Here is a 16,281-nt window from a genome sequence, read left to right on the forward strand (position 1 = left end):
GCATCCACGTGGCTGTCCAGTCCATCTATTGCTGATTTCGACAGCTCTAGCTATGAGGACTTGGTTCGCGTCATCACAGTCAGGATAAAATACATCATATTTTGCTTCCGGGTTAGCGCCAGCGCTTAATGGCGGATTTCTCCCGGAGCTCCGGGAGAGATCTGCTTCGTGGGTTCGGGTCCTGTCAGCTACGGCGGAGCGGGGACCCTAAAAAATCACAGGCACATAGCCTGTGAACTGGAGACTCGGCGGGCACCTTTGCGCCCCCCCGACGCTGTGAAATAGCCTTTTTAAAGGCTGCGGATCAGCGGAGGGAGTGTTGGAGCGGTGCTGAGAGTCGTCTTCACCCAGCCTGCGAAGCGAAGCCGCGTCGCCATCAGCGGAGAGCGCTGACTTCTTCCAGTGAATTTGGATTAAAAGGAACGTCTATCCGTGAGTAGGATTGACCGTTAAAATATAATTTGACACTAAAATTGAAGAAATTGGATACCGAGACGGACAAGCACCAAAAAGGAAGTCTGCTTTCCGTCCTGCAGAAAGATCAAAGCGAAAGACATTTCAGCCGTAACCGATTGAAAGGGGAGCTGCGAGAGCTAATAAATCCACCACCAAGTAAAGAACTCCCTCCCCGAAGGCAGGAGGGGGAGGGAAGAAGATTTTAAAGTGCTTTCCTGCCTTTTTAAAAGAATTCGAGTTATTTACCGCTGCTCCTGTACCTGGGATCGGACTGCCGGAGAAAAGGAACCGGCTTAGGACTGTTGATACAAGAAGGTAAAAAAAGTATCTTTAACTAACTGACTTTGGTTACTCTCAACTTGAAACATTTACTTTGTTGCATAGTAAAGCTATTCTGCAGGATTTTACTGACTTGGATTTTTCAGAAAGAGAAAGAACAATTGGAAAGAACTAGTAGGACTTTTGCTTGACTTATGGAGAGTGGGAGACTAATTTGAAAGTAAGGATTTGACTGTACGCCCTCTAGAGGACTTATAAATTGTTTCAGCAACAAGTGGAACTTTAAATCTGAGAACTTTTTGTCTGACAGCTCTAGAGTGTGGGAATGACCTTGAGTAAAAGACTTTGTTATGGCAGATGGTAAAGAGAAACTTCACAAGAAAGAGGATTTACAAGAAACAACCTTGAGATCTGGCAGACAATACAAAGTTGACTCTTCCATGCAAAGAAGGGCTTCTGTATCAGGAGCCTCGGGAATTACAGCTATACCAAAGGCAAAAGTGAAAATAATGTCTTCAGAAGAATCCTTTGCTAAGGTACTGGAGAAGATAAGTGACTCTTTAGAGGAATTAAAAAAGCAAGGTGCAGAAACTAAAGTACAAGTTGCTGAAACAAATAAAAAAATTGAAGAAATCTCTGGGAAAATTGACTCAAATACTAAAAGTATAACTGACCTTGGGAACAAAGTGAATTCAAACGCAGAAGCAATTGGGAAATTATTGGAAGAATCATCTACAACAAGAAAGATAGCTGAGGAAGCTAAAGAAATTGCGACTGCTGCGGAGGGAAAATTTCCACCAGTGTTTAAGAAACTCAATGAATATGAACTGGCACTCTCAATGCAAGATATGCAACGCAAGGAGAGGAACCTAAGGATCAGGCTTGTGCCGGAAAAGGAAGAAGACAACCTGGTGGACTATTTGACAAAAGAATTTTCTGACTTTTGGAAGCAGGAGCTGGATAAAGAACAATTTAAAATAGAAAGTGCATTCAGATTGGGAGCAAGGCAGAAGAAGAACAGACCCAGAGACTGTTTAATAACTCTGAGATCAAAGGAGGAACGGGACAAGATATTGAACCTGCATTACCAAACAACCCTTCGAATTGAAGATTCTCACATTGAGATTTTTAAGGATATCCCGAAAAATATTTTGGACGCAAGAGGACACTACAAGGACCTGGTGATTTTGCTGAGAAGGAACTACATACCATTCAGGTGGGAGTTCCCCCAAGGCTTGTCTTTTAAATATAAGGGGAAGAAAAGAAGAATAAAGACAGTGAGTGATAAAGACAAGTTCTTGGAAGAACATGAAGAAGACCTACAGAAAGAGACGCATCCAGGGCAAGGGCATCCTTCATTAGACACGGACACGGAACTACCGACGAACGAGGAACAAAAATTGGGAGCTGTAGGAGGAAAGAGTAAATAACCTCATCATGGCTCTGCAACTTCTAACCTGGAACTGTAATGGTCTAAACAACCCCCGAAAAAGGAAAAATATATTTCATGCTTTAAAGAAAGACCAATTGGACTTGATTTGTCTACAAGAGACTCATGTGACAAGAACACACAGAAAATTATTAATAAATAAGAGATTGGGACAAGAATTTATATCTTCAGACAGAGTAAAAAAAAGAGGAGTGGTGATCTATGTAAAGGAAAATCTGCAACCGAAACAAATCTTTAAGGATGACCAAGGAAGATATTTGGCAATTGAAATTCAATTCCAAGGAGAAAAATTTTTGATAGTGGGAATATATGCACCAAATGAAGGGAAAGCAGAATTTTTTAAGAAGCTGCATGAGACTTTAATGGACTATATGGATTATAAACTAATCATGATGGGAGATATGAATGGAGTAGTTTCAACAAATATGGATAAAGCACAAAGACAGGTAGTTACAAAAGATGGAAGACTACCAAAAACTTTCTTTGAAATGACTGACAATATGGACTTGATTGACATTTGGAGAACAAAACACCCATTAGAGAGAGAGGGAACCTTCTTTTCTGAAGCCAAAATGACATGGACTCGGATCGACCAAATCTGGGTGACTAGCAGTATGGCGTCAATTATAAAAAAAGTGGAAATCTGCCCAAAAACTCTCTCCGACCATAATGCAGTAAAGATGGTGATGAAGCAAACGACAACTGGCTCTTTCAGATGGAGAATGAATGACACTTTATTTAGAGACGAGGAGATCTGTAAAAAGGCCCAAAAAACCCTGAAAGATTATTTTGAAATTAATCTAAGGACTAAAGTAGAAAAAAGAATAGTATGGGACGCAAGCAAAGCCGTGATGAGAGGGTTTTTGATACAACAAAATACATTAAAGAGAAGAAAGCAAAATGAGAGGAAGGAGAAAATTCTGGATAAGATAAAAGAAGGGGAAAGGAAATTAAGATTGAAGCCAAAATCGCAAGAGATTCTAAGAGAAATTAAATTGTACCAAACACAATATATGGAACTGATGAATCAAGAAATAGAATGGAAAATTAAACAAATGAGACAGAAGTCTTTTGAATCTGCAGATAAATGTGGTAAGTTATTGGCTTGGCAAATAAAGAAGAGACAAAAACTCAACACGGTAACAAACTTAGAAGTGGAAGGAAAGAACATATGCAACCCAGCAGAAATTAGAAATTGCTTTCAGAACTACTTTAGACAATTGTATACACAAGGGCCGCAGAATGAAACAGATATACAACAATTCCTCGAGAAAAATGGGTTGAAAAAGATTTCGCAGGAAAGTAAGACAATTTTGAATCAGGAGATATCAATACAGGAAATAGAAGATGCCATTCAAAACATGACGTTGGGCAAATCACCTGGACCAGATGGACTGACTTCCAAATATTACAAAGTTTTGAAGGAAGGACTTACACAACCTTTGAAGGAAGTCTGTAATGAGATCATGAAGGGGAAAAGGGCACCTGATACGTGGAGAGAGGCCTATATTACACTTATACCAAAGACAGAGACTGAAAAGACCCAACTTAAGAACTACCGACCCATCTCCTTACTAAATGTGGATTACAAAATCTTTGCTGATGTTTTAGCAAAGAGACTGAAAAGAGTTTTGATGGAGGAGATTCATGGGGACCAGGCGGGCTTTCTCCCGAAAAGGCATTTGTCGGACAATGTAAGGAATATAATTGACATTTTGGAGAAGTTGGAAGTGAATATAAACACTAAGGCCGTTTTGATATTTGTGGATGCCGAGAAAGCCTTTGACAACATTTCTTGGAGTTTTATGCTGAAGAACCTCCGGGGGATGGGGGTAGGCCAAGGGTTTGAAAATGGTATAGGTGCAATATATTCTGAACAGAAAGCAAAATTAATTGTAAATAATGTTGTAACAGAAGAGTTTAAGATTGAAAAAGGGACACGACAGGGGTGCCCTATCTCCCCCTTACTTTTTATATCGGTCCTGGAGGTTTTGCTTAATATGATCAGGAGGGACCAGTTGGTTAAAGGGATTCAGGTCGGAGTTAAACAATACAAATTGAGAGCATTTGCAGATGACCTAGTACTTACACTGCAAGAGCCAGAAGCTAGCACGAAAAGAGTTTTGGAAATAATTCAAGAGTTTGGTCAACTGGCAGGATTTAAATTGAATAAGTTAAAGACTAAGGTATTGGAGAAAAATTTAACACAGTTTGAAAAAGAAAGGTTTCAGAATGAGACGGGGCTGGCTGTGGTTAAAAAAGTGAAATATCTGGGTGTGAACATGACAGCTAAGAATGTGAACTTATTTAAAGACAATTATGAAAAAACGTGGACAGAAGTGAAAAAAGATTTAGAGATTTGGTCAAACTTGAAGCTTTCCTTGTTAGGTCGAATTGCAGTGATAAAAATGAATGTATTGCCAAGAATGTTATTTTTGTTTCAAGCATTACAAATAATGGATAAAATGGACTGTTTCAAGAAGTGGCAGAAAGATATATCTAAATTTGTCTGGCAGGGCAAGAAGCCCAGAATAAAATTTAAGATATTAACGGACTCAAAGGAAAGAGGGGGGTTTGCCCTGCCAGACTTTAAATTGTACTATGAAGCGGCAGCTTTCTGCTGGCTAAAAGAATGGCTGCTTCTTGAAAACACAGACATTTTGGATCTGGAAGGATTTAACAATATTTTTGGGTGGCATGCATATTTGTGGTATGACAAGGTTAAAGCGCATAAAAGTTTTAAAAATCATATTGTCAGAAAAGCACTATTGAATGTCTGGGTTAGATACAAGGACTTGCTGGAAAATAAGACTCCAAGATGGTTATCACCAATGGAAGCTAAGGCAGTTAAAAAGCTAAATATGGAGTCGAAATGGCCAAGATATTGGGAAATCTTGGAAAAGGAAGGGGACAAACTGAGATTGCAGAGTTTCGAAAAATTAAAAGGGAAGGTGAGAGATTGGTTACATTATCACCAAATAAATGAAATGTTTAAACTAGACAGAAAAACAGGCTTCCAGGTGGAAAAATCAAAATTAGAGACTGAACTGTTAGAATCCAGTACTAAGAATTTGTCAAAAATGTATAATCTGCTGCTGAAATGGAACACACAAGATGAAATGGTTAAATCAACTATGATTAAATGGGCTCAGGACATTGGTCATAACATTATGTTTGCTGACTGGGAAAAGTTGTGGACCACCGGGCTGAAGTTTACGGCGTGTAACGCCTTAAGGGAAAATATAATGAAAATGATTTATAGGTGGTACATAACCCCAGTCAAGCTTGCAAAAATTTACCATTTGCCTGATAATAAATGTTGGAAATGTAAAGAAAAGGAAGGTACTTTTTTTCACCTCTGGTGGATGTGCCCGAAGATTAAGGCATTCTGGGAAATGATTTACAATGAACTGAAAAAGGTATTTAAATATACTTTCACCAAGAAACCAGAGGCCTTTCTCTTGGGTATTGTCAGCCAGGGGGTGTTAAAGACAGATACAACCTTTTTTATGTATGCTACAACAGCAGCTAGAATACTCATTGCAAAGTACTGGAAGACACAGGATCTACCCACACTGGAAGAATGGCAGATGAAGGTGATGGACTATATGAATTTGGCGGAGATGACGAGCAGAATCCGAGACCAGGGAAGAGAAGCGGCGGAAGAAGAATGGAAAAAGTTTAAGGAGTATTTAAAGAAACATTATAAAATTGGTGACAGTTAGAATGATGTTGGATTAAAATAAATGGTTACTATCAGTAAGGGTTATGATAAAGAGAATAAGGGTGAATATTATAAATTTATAATAAAATAAGGCAAGATTTCGCTGAATAACTGTAAGAATTTGGAATACAGAAACGGGAAGTAAGGGGAGGTCGAGGAAGTAAGGTTTACAAATTGGGTTATGAAATGGTACTTGTTTTTATGTTTTATTATTGTCTGATGTTTGTTTATGTATGTTTTGTTTTTGTTATATTAAAAATTGTTCAATAAAAATATTATTAAAAAAAAAAAAAATACATCATATTTTATCCCCATCAGGATAAAATACAGTGGTACCTCGGGTTACATACGCTTCAGGTTACAGACTCCGCTAACCCAGAAATAGTACCTCGGGTTAAGAACTTTGCTTCAGGATGAGAACAGAAATCGTGCTCCAGCGGTGCAGCGGCAGCAGGAGGCCCCATTATCTAAAGTGGTGCTTCAGGTTAAGAACAGTTTCAGGTTAAGAACGGACCTCCGGAAGGAATTAAGTACTTAACCCGAGGTACCACTGTAGTGGGAATAAAATACAAGCTTCACCTATAAGGACCCCTTCTGTTCCACAACTTGCATTTTAACACACTTTTGAGTTTATTTTGCTCCCTGTCCTAAATCAAAAGCAGAGTTATCGGACTGAAGTGCGGGTGGCGCTGTGGTCTAAACCACCGAGCCTTTTGGGCTTGCCAATCAGAAGATCGGCAGTTTGAATCCCCGCGATGGAGTGAGCTCCCGTTGCTCTGTCCCAGCTTCTGCCAACCTAGCAGTTCGAAAGCATACCAGTGCAAGTAGATAAATAGGTACCACTGCACCAGGAAAGTAAATGGCATTTCTGTGCGCTCTGGTTTCCGTCACAGTGTCCCGTTGTGCCAGAAGCGGTTTAGTCCTGCTTGCCACATGACTTGGAAAGCTGTCTGTAGACAAACGCCGGCTCTCTCGGCCTGAAAGCGAGATGAGCACCGCAACCCCATAGTCGCCTTTGACTAGAATAAACCGACAAGGGGTCCTTTACCTTTATTTTACCTCTACAGACAGACACATATAGTGCAGTACTGCTGTGACCCTAGTAGTTCAGTATGCATGTAAGGGTACCAACATTTTTAATAGGCTCCCATTTCTAAAACCTCTTCCAGGGTGTCCTGTCTGCTGAGTAACTGTAGGAATGACGTTGTGGAGAATTTGGCGAAATTTTTGAGTGACGCCATGAAATAACGTCACCATATATCTTTAGAGCCACCTTTGTTTCTCACGATGTCTGGATAGTTTTACCTAAAAGTGCCTCCTACTTGTGGTGTGTTCTGATCCATGTATACAACACACTCATTCTATGCCAATAAAGGAGATTGAATTGATAAACCCTGCCTGCACGTAGAAAACCTGTGCATCTGGGACAAGGCTCTGCTCGAATTCCTTCTTCTAATATGCAAGCTGAGAGTTGAGGTTTTTTCTTCTTCCTTTGTATTCCATAGAAGGTTTTGCACTGTTTGCTGCTGGTGGTGGTTAGATTCGTTAGTCACTTGTCACACACTTGACCTACCACATACTTAAAAAACAGAAACACAAATACAGAATAGTATTTATTTATCCTGGAGAAGAGAAGACTGAGAGGAAATATGATAGCCTTCTTTAAATATCTGGAGAGCTGTCACATGGAAGATCGAGCAAGCTTGTTTTCTGCTGTGGGACCCAAACCAGTGAATTCAGTTAGAAGAAAGAGAGTCCAACATAACCATGGGTAGGCAAACTAAGGCTCAGGGGCCGGATCCAGCCCAGTCGCCTTCTAAATCCAGCCCGCGGATGGTCCGGGAATCAGCATGTTTTTACATGAGTAGAATGTGTCCTTTTATTTAAAATGCATCTCTGGTTTATTTGTGGGGCCTGCCTGGTGTTTTTACATGAGTATAATGTGGGCTTTTATTTAAAATGCATCTCTGGGTTATTTGTGGGGCATAGGAATTCATTCAGTTTTCCCCTCCAAAACATAGTTCAGCCCCCCACAAGGTCTGAAGGACAGTGGTGTAGTGGTTAAGAGCAGTGGACTCGTAATCTGGTGAACCGGGTTCGCGTCTCCGCTCCTCCACATGCAGCTGCTGGGTGACCTTGGGCCAGTCACACTTCTCTGAAGTCTCTCAGCCCCACTCACCTCACAGAGTGTTTGTTGTGGGGGAGGAAGGGAAAGGAGAATGTTAGCCGCTTTGAGACTCCTTCGGGTAGTGATAAAGCGGGATATCACATCCAAACTCTTCTCTTCTTCTGCTGCTGAAAAAGTTTGCTGACCCCTGAACTAAACATTAGGAAGAACATTCTGATGGTAAGATCTGTTAAGCCGTGGAACAGGCTACCTCAGAAGGTGGCAGACTCTCCTTCATTGGAGGTTTTTGAGCAGAGTCTGAATAGCCTCCTGTCATGGATGCTTTACCTGTGATTCCTGCATTGCGGGGGGTTTACTAAATGACCATTTCAGCTCTACACTTCTACACAGTCATACCAAAAACCACATACAGTTCATAAACTGAGCAGAGCAAGGGGCAGAGAGCAGCCTGCTTCAGTCGGGCAGTTATTTGTACCAGGCACTCTGATTTGTTATTTATTTGTACCAAGAGTCTGGCACTCTTATCAGATCAAATGTGGCCCTCCCCTTCTCTAAAAGGCAATTTGACAGACTGAACAACCTTGGGAGTGTACAAATTTGGAGAGTTTGCCTTGACCTCTTAAGACAACTTGATTGCAAAAACAAGTGCCAACGACTTTCCTTGTTCTTGCTAGGACGGTCGGCTGAGAGCAGGGGACCAGCTTGTTTCTATTAACAAGGAGTCATTGATTGGAATCACCTATGAAGAAGCAAGAAGCCTAATCAACCGAACAAAGCTGAGGTAACAAATGCCCTACAAAACAAGTCCTCTGAACGCTGCATTTTACATCCGTCTGTCTTTCCTAGTATAGATTTGGTCGATTTATGTCTCTAGCCCTCATGATGAGAGAGAGGATTTTGGATATGTGTTGTTGGAAGTGCTAAAATATAGAGCTGTTAAAAAGAACTCCCTGTCTTGCGGGCATAAATCCTGATACTTTGGGGCGCTGTGATTCTCCAGCGGTTTGACCCCAGCCCCATAGACGCACTCCATTGTTTCCCAAGACAGATGCCACCTAAGCCCAAACATTCTGGGCTGGTAACAGCACATTAGAAACGTAAGACCCTCGCTAATTTGGCCCTCCTAGCCATCAAGAACAAGGGCAATAATTTTAAAAAAGTTGGTGCAACAGATTTCTGTCCCACTGAATTTTATTGACCCGCTAAACATCACTTGCTGCCTGACATATTTTGATAATTACAGGGAGATCTTCATTATTTCAGGAAGAATGCAACGTACAATACCTGTGTCCAACCTGTGACTTCATTTTTAGATCTAACTCCTCGTGGGAAATTGCTTTCATTCGGCGTGAACCTCTTTCCAGTCAAGCGGAAACCCTGCCGCCCCCCTCCAGCCTGTTAACTTCGGATGGATACAAACTGCAGCTTCCTCCATCTCTGTCTCCGAATGAGAGCATTGACTCAAAGATGTCTATTCTGAATGTGGCAAGTATTCTCTGAAAACCAATTTAAACCAATCTGTTGACAAAGGGGCAGCGATCAGCAAGCAAACTGCTAAACTAGATAGATTATCCAAGTCCTGCTTTTCACAAATTTCACAGGCAGCCAGTTGTTTTAGCAGAGATCAATTCCTTGACCTCCTCGCTTACACATCAGTCTATACGTTCTTTCAGAAGGCACAAGTGACTGGCAGTGCAGTCCTATATATGTCTAGCTTGGAAGTGAGCCCCGCTGGCAGGGCCAGATTTAGGTTTGATGCAGCCCTAAGCTACTGAAGGTAATGGGGCCCTTTATATGTCCAGCTGTCCTTTGTCAACAACAAATTGTCACTTTTTTTGTGTTGAATATATGCTATATGGTAATTTATGGACCTAATAGGTATCTAAAGCCATTTGCACATACAGAATGTTGGCACCCTATACAGTGGTACCTGGGGTTACAGATGCTTCAGGTTACAGACACTTCAGGTTACAGACTCCATTAACCCAGAAATAGTACCTTGGGTTAAGAACTTTGCTTCAGGATGAGAACAGAAATCGTGCTCCGGCGGCGCGGCGGCAGCAGCAGGAGACCCCATTAGCTAAAGTGGTGCTTCAGGTTAAGAACAGTTTCAGGTTAAGAACGGACCTCCAAAACGAATTAAGTACTTAACCCGAGGTACCACTGTATATAGAAATGAGCAAACCAGTGATATTTTAGGGAGCAGGCTAGCAGGCGGGGCCCATTACTTACATCATAGGAGCCTACACAACACAAAACACTGTTGCTGTATGTAGGTTTTATTTTATTTGTTTTTTATCTTTTGGAAATGTACATCCAGTTTTTCCCCCTTTGTTTTTTTTTTGGGGGGGGGCAAGAAAGTGGGACCCTAAGCTATAGCTTGTTTAGCTAGTTTGTAACCTGAGGTGTATGTTGTTGTTGTTGTTGTTTAGTCGTTTAGTCGTGTCCGACTCTTCGTGACCCCATGGACCAGAGCACGCCAGGCACCTCTGTCTTTCACTGCCTCCCGCAGTTTGGACAGACTCATGTTTGTAGCTTCGAGAACACTGTCCAACCATCTCGTCCTCTGTCGCCCCCTTCTCCTTGTGCCCTCCATCTTTCCCAGCATCAGTGTCTTCTCCAGGGAGTCTTCTCTTCTCATGAGGTGGCCAAAGTACTGGAGCCTCAGCTTCACGATCTGTCCTTCCAGTGAGCACTCAGGGCTGATTTCCTTAAGAATGGATGCGTTTGATCTTCTTGCAGTCCATGGGACTCTCAAGAGTCTTCTCCAGCACCATTATTCAAAAGCATCAATTCTTCGGCGATCAGCCTTCTTTATGGTCCAGCTCTCACTTCCATACATCACTACTGGGAAAACCATGGCTTTAACTATACGGACCTTTGTTGGCAAGGTGACATCTCTACTTCTCAAGATGCTGTCTAGGAGGTGTATGTAACCCGAGGTAAAGGTAAAGGGACCCCTGACCATTAGGTCCAGTCTTGACCGTCACTGGGGTTGCAGCGCTCATCTCGCTTTATTGGCCGAGGGAGCCTGCGTACAGCTTCTGGGTCATGTGGCCAGCATGACTAAGCTGCTTCTGGCAAACCAGAGCAGCACACAGAAACGCCGTTTACCTTCCCCCAGGAGCGGTACCTATTTATCTACTTGCCCTTTGAAGTGCTTTTGAACTGCTAGGTTGGCAGGAGCAGGGACCAAGCAACGGGAGCTCACCCCATCACGGGGATTCGAACCGCCGACCTTCTGATCAGCAAGCCCTAGGCTCTGTGGTTTAACCCACAGCGCCACCCGCGTCCACCACTGTACATAAATCCAGCACTGCCTGCTGGGTTCAGTGGGACTTGCACCCACCCACACACACATAGCAGTGATGGGCGGCTAGCAGTCCTATGGCGAGATGTAGCTCTCTGTGTAATTTTATGCAGCTGACAAAGAAGGGAGGAAGAGAGTTGTGTTAGAGAAAGGAGGAAAGAGAAGGAAAGGGTGGCCCCACCTGCTTTTAGCTCCAACCTTGCCCAGTTTTGACTTCAACCAAGCACCAGTGTGCATTTCATAAATGATTGGCCCTTGACAGAAAAAAAGGTTGCCCATCCCTGTTACATAGGACAGCAGGGGACCCCAGTGGTCATCTAGACCAACCCCCTGCAATGCAGGAATCTTTTGTCCTATGTGGTGCTCGAACCCACAGCTCTGAAATTAAGAGTCTCATGCTCTGCTAACTGAGCTATCCAAAGGTTGCCCCGCCCCCCCAGTCGAAAGCTCACTTTCATTTATACCATGTGCGCCCCAACACACATATGTTCCTTATTTTGGTACATTTAAAAAAAAATCTTCAAATCTTCTTTTCCTTAAGAAAAAACTTACCTCTATTTATACTGAAGTTTTCTTATCTGTGTTGGTCCGATGGAACATAAGTGGCAACCAGGGTTTCTTCTTTTGTATGTAGGCAAATTCATTTGTAACTTATAAAGTAGCACTATATGTGTTGGCAGCTAAGAAGATCAGGAGAAAAGAACTAGATAAAATAGCAGTCAGTTGCAAAAGTGATTCGGACATTTAAGCTGGCACATTCTACCTGAGAACCCCTTGCTATTCTATCCTATGCAACAAATAATTTTTAGGAGACGTGATTGTGGTTTATTGTATGTGCAGTGCCTGATGTTTTTATGGTTTTTTATGGATGCAGGTGGCATTGTGGTCTAAACCACTGAGCCTAGGGCTTGCTGATTGGAAGGTCGGTGGTTTGAGTCCCCGCGATGGGGTGAGCTCTCGTTGTTCAGTCCCAACTCCTGCCCACCTAGCAGTTCAAAAGCACATCAAAGTGCAAGTAGATAAATAGGTACCTCTCCGACGGGAAGGCAAACGGCGTTTCCGTGCGCTGCTCTGATTCATCAGAAGCGGCTTAGTCATGCTGGCCACATGACCCGGAAGCTGTCTGTGGACAAACGCCAGCTCCCTCAGCCTATAGAGCGAGATGAGCGCGCAACCCCAGAGTCGTCCGCGACTGGACCTAACGGTCAGCTTTACCTTTACCTTTATGGTTATTGTTGCTTTTCTCTTTGTTCCCTTTGTGAATGATGCCATGGCCTTTGGCTAGTGCAATAAAGTTGATGATGATGATATGTTAAGCTCTTCCTCAGTTCAAACAGTCGAGAGGAAAATACATTTTTTAAATTAAAAAGGAAAGAAAGAATAAGGAGAATTTCTCTGCCAAGCGTGCTGTGTGGCTTCTTCCCACAGCCAGCATCCTGTCATCATTCTTAGTATGGAGGAAGTAAGGAAGTTTGAACAGACACATGATTCCTCCTTCTCCCCACCTCCCTCCCCCCTCCCAATAAAACCCCAAAGCTCTGCATGAAAAACATGCTCTTCTTTGAAATATAATGCTAATACAGCTGGAGAAATTTCAATGAACTGAATAACATTTTTATACCATTCTGTTGGATGCCCTCTTTTAAGCATTATTTCGATGAACTGGGAGTCTATTTGGATCCTAAGCATGCTTTCTTTGGAGTACAGTATTTTTCGCCTTATAGGGCGCACTGGCCCATAGGGCGTACCTAGGTCTTTTGGGGGGGGAATAAAGGGGGGGAAATTATTTCCCCCCCAGGCGCGGGGCTGGGGCGGGGGAAGCCCGAGCTTCCCCCGACCCCAGCCCCCAGAACAGGCTGCTATCCGCAAGAGAGCTGCCCGAAGCCCGGGGTGCGCCCCGCTGCCCCCCGGGTTTCGGGCTGCAGTCCGCAAGCCTTGGGAGCCCGGTGGGAACTCCCGCCGGGCTCCCAAGGCTCGCGGATATCTTCCTGAAGCCTGGTGAGGAAGAGGGGTCAGTGCGCACCGACCCCTTTCGCTCTCCAGGCTTCAGCGAAAGCCTGCATTTGCCCCATAGGATGCACACACATTTCCCCTTCATTTTTGGAGGGGAAAAAGTGCGTCCTATAGGGCGAAAAATACGGTAAACTCCATCAGACACAAGAGGAGCATAGATATGCATAAGACTGTACTCTTTCTCTTTCTGTTGGGTATAAACAGCTCCCTCGGAAAATGACAAACAGACGGAGGAAAGCAAAACACGATAGGTCATACATTACATTGTCCATCCCCTTGCATTAGATTTGCAACCTGAATTTTTCAGGAGTCTGGCATGTCGCTGAGATGTGCCTGCACTGTAATGTATAAAGCAGAGTCCTTTAAAAGCCATGAACACATGGGAGCCAGTGTGGTGTAGTGGTTAGAGTGTCAGACTAGGAACCTGGGAGACCAGGGTTCGAATCCCCACTGAGCAATGAAAGCTCACTGGGTGACCTTGGCCAGTCACTCACTCTCAGCCTAACCTACCTCGCAAGGTTGTTGGGTGGGTAAGATGGGGAGGAGGAGAACCATACACACCACTTTCAGCTCCTTGTAAGAAAGGGTGATATACAAATGAAATCAATCAATCAGAGCTTCCCTGGGACATGTGATCAAATGTTCCCTTGCTCCTTTTTTTTTTAGCCGTTAACACTTTCTAGAATTCTGTGACACAGTATGAAACAGTGGAAATTCTCAATGCTACTGGTTTTTTTGTCAGAAAAGGACAGGGATCTGTCTGGCAAGAGCTATACGTTCCCTGATGGAAAACCTCTACGTGCCTTTTGCGTAATAAATGGCACCCAGTTCCTGCTTTGGATCTCCTCGTTCTTGGGACCACCACTGTAGCCACTGTCTGTGTAGAGCTACTAAGACAAATTGGACATTTTAAAAGAAGCCGTGTCAGGGAGGTAGGAGTGTATTGAAGCCTTTTTCCAGCCTTGGATCCAGCGTGGAATTCCTTAGCTAGGGGCCCTCCGTCGGGAGTGTGCTTTTACCAGTTGCGCAGTACTTAAGGTTGCCCACATATCTGATGGAATGCACCCTCCCGTTCTTTGTGGCTGGCGGTTTGGCGTGGTGTCCACGGATTGGTCCGGCCTGCCAAATTAAGTTCCTTTTGGCTTCTATAGCTTCTCTCGCTCTCTGCAGCTAACAGTGTCCCTTCTAGCGTGGTTGCATCACTGCATGAGTTGATAGGGTGGGGATGAATTTCTTTGCAGTGGCAGGCGGAGAAAAACTAAATAACCATGGTTTATTCCAGCTGTTCTGGGGCTGCTTGAAGAACAGTCAATAGAGACCACTCTTCCAAAGCTGCTTAACATAATTCTATGGGCGCATGTTGCAAAGGGAACCAGTTTCTTTTAAAGCTTTTGCTATGTATTGTATATTCATCTGAAGTTTAGATAAAGCATTAGCCAGGGCTTCTTTTCTGTAATCAGCCTGTGTGTGTGTGTGTTTGTGTGCTTGTGTGTGTTTGGTTTTTAATGACATTTGTTTGTTTGGTCCTTAACCTACTTTACCCGAAGGCACCTCCTTATTTTGTGTTTTTTCTTTCATAGACGAAAGCCGGATTCAAGAAGAGAGAGCAATCTCCCGCATTTTCTGCAAACAACAGTACCGCTGATGCACCTGCTGGGGGTAAACGCTCACTTCCTTGCTTTCTCATCACATAGTTGCCATTACCTTTCTCACAGGAGTAGCATTTAATGTGTTTACTTTTCCTTTAGAAAAAGCCTCTATTATGCACCAATTGTTCCCCTAACACGAATGAATGGATTGTCTAGCAGTCCCTTTCCAATATAATGGCCATTGACTATTTTGTGGGATGGCTGAACAAGGATGGATTGTCCTTGCTTGTAACCAGCAAGGACAATGGTCCCTTTCCTTGCTCATTTGTCTTCTACAGCTATAGGATTGACACCTGGGGTTTGGGGATGTGGGTGCCAGGGCCTGGTCCAAAGCTCATGATGTAGCGACCTTTCTGAAGCTAAACATATCTGGGTCTGGCTAGTGAAAGGATGGGATACCATCAGGGAGGCCCATGTAAGTCACCTTGAGTGCCATAAGGGAAAAGATGTGAGATATAAAGGGTGGCGCTGTGGTCGAAACCACTGAGCCTCTTGGGCTTGCCGATCGGAAGGTTGGCGGTTCGAATCCCCGCGACGATGGTGAGCTCCCTTTGCTCTGTCCCAGCTTCTGCCAACCTAGCAGTTCGAAAGCACGCCAGCGCAAGTAGATAAATAGGTACCACTGCAGCGGGAAGGTAAACGGCATTTCCGTGCGCTCTGGCACTCATCACGGTGTCCTGTTGCGCCAGAAGCGGTTTAGTCATGCTGGCCACGTGACCCGGAAAGCTGTATGTGGACAAACGCTTGCTCCCTCGGCCTGAAAAGCGAGATGAGCGCCGCAACCCCATAGTCGCCTTTGACTGGACTTAACCGTCCAGGGGTCCTTTACCTATAAAGGGAGTAATAAATGGTTTTCAAAGTCTGTTTCAGGGAATACCAAGGTTGCAGGTTCGATCCCCATTTGGGGTAGCTGCGTATTCCTGCATTGCAGGGGGTTGGTCTAAATGATCCTTAGGGTCCATTCCAGCTCTACAATTCTATGAATATGGGGTTGTCCATAAGCTTCCTCCCTGAGAATATCTGTAACGCTGGACAAGCTTGCCCTCCATGACAGCTCCTCCCTAGAACACCCTCCTCTCAGATGTCAAGGAAATAAACAACTACCTGACTTTGAGAAGACATCTGGAGGCAGCCCTATATAGGGGAAGTTTTTAATGTTTGGGGTTTTACTGTGTTTGATGTTTTCATTTGTTGGAAGCCACCCCGAGGGGCTGAGGCACTCCAGTCAGATGGGCGGCATACAATTAAATTGTTGCTGTTGTTTCTGTGTAT

General features: G+C 43.6%; 1 protein-coding gene across 3 annotated transcripts in view; it reads left to right on the plus strand.

Moving 5' to 3' along the window:
- Nucleotides 1-16,281, plus strand: part of STXBP4 (syntaxin binding protein 4) — a 148,750-nt gene that overhangs the window by 21,972 nt on the left and 110,497 nt on the right. For all 3 annotated transcript variants that reach the window (XM_053375139.1, XM_053375140.1, XM_053375141.1), the window contains exons 5-7: nt 8,712-8,818; nt 9,351-9,522; nt 14,941-15,019. In XM_053375139.1, the coding sequence (XP_053231114.1) occupies nt 8,712-8,818; nt 9,351-9,522; nt 14,941-15,019 (358 nt within the window). The remainder of the gene's footprint in view (nt 1-8,711; nt 8,819-9,350; nt 9,523-14,940; nt 15,020-16,281) is intronic.

The sequence above is a fragment of the Podarcis raffonei genome, chromosome 2 (genome assembly GCF_027172205.1).
Source record: "Podarcis raffonei isolate rPodRaf1 chromosome 2, rPodRaf1.pri, whole genome shotgun sequence".
In the NCBI taxonomy this organism is placed as follows: domain Eukaryota; kingdom Metazoa; phylum Chordata; class Lepidosauria; order Squamata; family Lacertidae; genus Podarcis; species Podarcis raffonei.